This window comes from Orycteropus afer, unplaced genomic scaffold, assembly GCF_000298275.1.
Source record: "Orycteropus afer afer isolate SDZICR_OR568_19922 unplaced genomic scaffold, OryAfe1.0 scaffold00039, whole genome shotgun sequence".
Lineage (NCBI taxonomy): Eukaryota > Metazoa > Chordata > Mammalia > Tubulidentata > Orycteropodidae > Orycteropus > Orycteropus afer.
In genome coordinates this window covers 16,824,204-16,828,779 of record NW_006921626.1, presented here as the reverse complement: position 1 = coordinate 16,828,779, position 4,576 = coordinate 16,824,204, and the positions used below count along the sequence as shown (strand labels likewise).

The 4,576-nt window shown below is 38.9% G+C and overlaps 1 protein-coding gene across 1 annotated transcript in view; it reads left to right on the top strand.

Moving 5' to 3' along the window:
- The window catches only part of SCCPDH (saccharopine dehydrogenase (putative)), a gene marked incomplete at its 5' end in the record, with an annotated part of 18,770 nt that overhangs the window by 8,765 nt on the left and 5,429 nt on the right, over nt 1-4,576 (top strand). Inside the window, 2 exons of the mRNA XM_007937003.1 lie at nt 291-410; nt 501-557. Coding sequence (XP_007935194.1) covers nt 291-410; nt 501-557 — 177 coding nt within the window. The remainder of the gene's footprint in view (nt 1-290; nt 411-500; nt 558-4,576) is intronic.

Sequence of the window (4,576 nt, the reverse complement as noted above, 5' to 3'; positions counted from 1 at the left end):
GAGAAGTTGTAAATAGAGTCTCCATTCTGTAATGTATTATTGCTAAATTTAGATACATATGGGCTTTGTGGACTTTAGTGTTCAAATAGAGAAAGTTAATTACTATTTGCAACAGTTTTCTTTGGAAAAATAATGCTCCTAACATATAAATAAGGTTTCAGAGCATAACACATTCATAAAGTGCCTACTGCTTTTGTTCTGTATTTATGACTAAAGTTTCCATTAATATTCTTGTGTTATTTGGTCTAAAATGCAGACAGTAATGTTCTAACTTTATCTTTTTAATCTAGGTTCAATATGCTGCTTATGTAGCAGTGGGAGGCATCACCTCTGTTATTAAGCTGATGTTTGCAGGACTTTTCTTTTTATTCTTTGTGAGGTTTGGCATTGGAAAGCAGCTTCTCATAAAAGTAAGTAAAACTTGATGAAATTAGATCTTTAGAAGTATTTTTCATAATTTTTTAAAAAAATTAACTGAGGGGTTTGTTTGTTTTCTTTAGTTCCCATGGCTCTTCTCCTTTGGTTATTTTTCAAAACAAGGTCCGACACAAAAACAGGTAATCATTTGTTTGGTATCCAGGTTTCTTAAAATAATATTTTTCTCTATTTCGTTTTCACTTTTAGTCATTGTAGTGACAATAACAGCTAAGACTTGGTGATGCATTTACTATGTTTCAGGCACTCTTTTCAACACTTTATTTGAATTAGATCATTTAATCTTTTCAAACACCCCTTGAGTTATATCTCTGTTTTACAAATAGGGCACAGAAAGGCCAAGAAAATTAACCTTGGTCCTGCAACTAGTAAATGGCAGAGATAAGAACCCAAATATCTGCTTTAGAAACTCTATTCTCTTTCCTTCATAGAGAGCTCAAATTATCTCTCCCTCTCTTCTTTTTTACCTCCTTCCTAAGTTTTCCTTCCTTTTCCACATACCCTGGAGCCCCATCATAGATAAATTACCATCTTTCCAGTATCCTAAACTATATGGTATAACTGCCTCGTATTCCACAGTGTGGCTTACAGATCCCAATTCTGAGTCAGGTCTTGGTTAATTGAGCCAAAGTGTACCACCATTGCTGGGGGAATTCCACTGCTGAGCAGATGGTACCACTGTAAGTTCATGTTCCCCCATCTCAGTGGAATGTTTATCATTATTTGCTGATCCTTTTACTTGTCATTAGTCATCTCTCCATCACCTCTCAGTGGCTTTTTTTCCCATGTCTATCCATCCCCAGCTCTCTTCCCTATCTTTAAATTATCACAACTCCTACTTCACTAAAACAATTGGGAACATCTGTTGTATACCACATCAGATTCTTATTCTCAAACCTATTGTTATTGCTCCTACCTTCACTTTCCTTTTTCCTCTCTTAAAGAAGTATTGTCCTGTTCTTGCAAATCCTGCCCTCTGTGTGCTTTAAACGAATCAAACATTTATTGTGTTGCAAGCACTAGGCTAAATGTTTACATGAATTACCTTATTTAGCCCTCCAACAACTATTGACATGAAAGTTTTTATTGATAGCTACTTTTTATATTGAGGAAATAAACAATGATTATTATATTTGCCTAAATTCATATAGCTAGAATATGTGGATCCTAGGTTCAAACTAGCTTGAATTTTAACCATTATTACTACTCTTGATTAGATTCCCTCCTTACTTTGTCCTTGATGATTCCTTCCGTCTTCTGTAAACTCCACCTGCCTCCTCTCTACAAGTTCTACTTGTTCTGTAAATATGCATATGTCTTTCCCAACCTAAAAAAAGAGCTCTTCAACCCTTCCTTCACTCTGCATTGTCCCCTAACTAAAGCCAAGTTGACTTTGTAATTACTAAATCCAAACCCACTGCCATCGAGTTGATTCCAACTCCCCCATAAGGTTTCTGAGATTGTAAATCTTTGTGGAAGCAGACTGCTTCATCTTTCTCCTGGGGAGCAGCTGGTGGGTTTGAACCATTGATCTTTTGGTTAGCAGCTAAATGCTTTAATGACAATGCCACCAGAGAATCGATGTTTTTTAGCCCTTATTTAGTCTCTAATATCTTTGACCTTGTTCCCCTTCTTGAAATACTTGAAATAAGTCGTTCCTCAATATCCATGAGAGACTGAGGAAGCTTAAGTGCCTTATATAAAATGACATAATATTTCCATATATCCAATACACATCTTCCTGTATACTTTAAATCATCTGTAGATTACTCATAATACCTAATACAATATAAATGGTATATAAATAGCATGTCATGCTCTCTCTTAGCCTTCTAGGGATCATTTTGACCACTTACTTGCTTTTTTACTGAGTATTTTTAAACCACGGTTTGTTGAATCAGCAATACAGAACCCAAAGATTCAGAGGGCCAATTGCACTTGCTTCTCTTGGTTTCTAGGGTAATTTGCTCCTCTAGATTTCCCCTCTTGTTGTTCCTTCTTCACCTTTGTTATGCTATAGTCTCACCTTCTTTCCGTTCCTTAAATGTCTGTCATCCCCAGGGCTCCATCCATGGCTCATTTCTCAGTCTTCCTAAGTAACCTCACCAAGGCTCTTAATAGGCACATCATATTTCCAGATTTACATATCTATTTTAGTGGACATCTTGACCTATATATCCCACAGGTATTTTAAACTCAACATGTCAAAATCTGAATTTTTTTCTTCAAAATCTCTTCTTTCTTCTATATTTTCCATCACAGTTGGTGCCATTATTACCTGCCCAACCTGAAACCTAGGCATCATTCTAGATTTTTCTCCATACCTGGTGCAAAAAGGGCAAGGAGGCCACATGTTCTCACCTCCTCTGATCCCACAAGAGGAAGACAGAATCACCATTAATAGCCCAAGGCCTATTCCAGCAAGGCCAGACATGCTGCCTCCCTCCAGCCCTTTCTCCAACCATTCCTCCCAAAGCACCCACCACCTCTCTCCTGGGTTCAATAATTCGCTGCAGTGGCCACACAGAACTCACAGATTATGGGATTTATTACGGAAGCACCACAGGCTACAATTCGAGTTCAAGAAAAATGCTGTCTCTCTCCCAGCCCACCATCCCTCAGCCAACAGTCTCTCACAGTCTCTTTCCCAGCACTGCATGTCCCTCGGTGTCTCACTCAGCAATGTGTATCTCTTGTGTCCCTTTCCCAGCAGTGCGTCTCTCTTTCAGGAGCGTGTCTCTCTTTCGGCAGCATGTCTTCCTCAACCAGCAGTCAGAGAGAGTTCTGCCTCTAGGAGGCCTCCTTTTGAGCTTGTCAGAGTGGCCAAACCAACCAATCATAACAACAGAATTCTAAGCACCTGAGAGTGAGCCTCCCATAACATTGCATTGTGCCACGTCCAACAGAAATAACCCAGGTGGATAACATTTACAATTAGGAGCTCCTTAGTTGCTCATTCCACCACTGAGTTTACAATGACTTATGGGTAGAAAAGCCATACTAAGTAATTTACTACACTGCACCTTGGTTCAGGCCCCTATCTCTTGACTGAACTTCTCATAGCTTTCCTATTGGTTCCTTCCCAATTCATTTTCCTACTATTGTCCAGGAAGTCTCTTGCAGATGCTAATCTGCCTTTCATTGCCTTCTGTAAAACTCTACCCTGACTCACTACTTTGGTGGTGATTCTTTGCTTGTTTTTTATATATCAGAATCACTGAGTATTTTTCAAAAATACATATCCCTGACCCTGCTTCTGGACATTCTGATTTGGTAGACCAGAAAGTGGGACCTCAAAGTATAGAGCAGTGGTTCTCAGCTTTGGGAAAGAATGCAGAACTGATGACCAGAGATCTGGTTTAATTTGGTCTAGAGTATGGCCTAGGCATTGGGGTTTTTAAAAGCTTTCCAGTGGTTCTAATATGCAACCAAGATTGAGAATTGCTGATGTTAGTAGGATGATTCCAGATTAGGTTTGGTAAGTATCAGTATGCATGCTATGGCCCAAGAATGTTACCTGGGTGATTTTGGTATACACTGGAGTACCACTGGCCTGAAGTCCATCTCCATGTAATCCCATCATGGGCCTTTCATGGTCTACTTCTAGATGGCAGGTAGATTTTTTTTTTGGCCATCTCTGGTTAATTGGTAGTAGCCACCTGGTGACTGTGTTGAAAATAGTCCTAAAACTGAATATGCACTTCACCAGAAAGAGGGAGGATTATGATCAGTTAACACCATGTGCTACAGCAGAGTGTCCTTGTCTGCACCTCTAAAAATGTAGTGATATTAACTGTGATGCACCATGCTACCGCATTATCCCTTCTTGCCTTTAACTAAATAATTTCTTCTTTCTGGTATCCACATGCTTTCTGTGTAATGAATATCTATTAAAATATGTGTGTGTGTCTGTGTGTGTATACATACATGTTTCAAAACTCTGCTGTCCTCCCTAGTAGATTTAATAATACCCTTCTCTGAACTATTCCTTCCATCTTTTTAATTCATATGTCGTATTGTTATTAGACTTGTTTATATATTTTGTTTCCCCACTAAACTGTAGGCTTCTTGAAGGGCAGTTGAATCAGTCCCCAGCTCATACACAGTGAACCAAAATGCTGCCCAGTCCTGTACCAGCCTC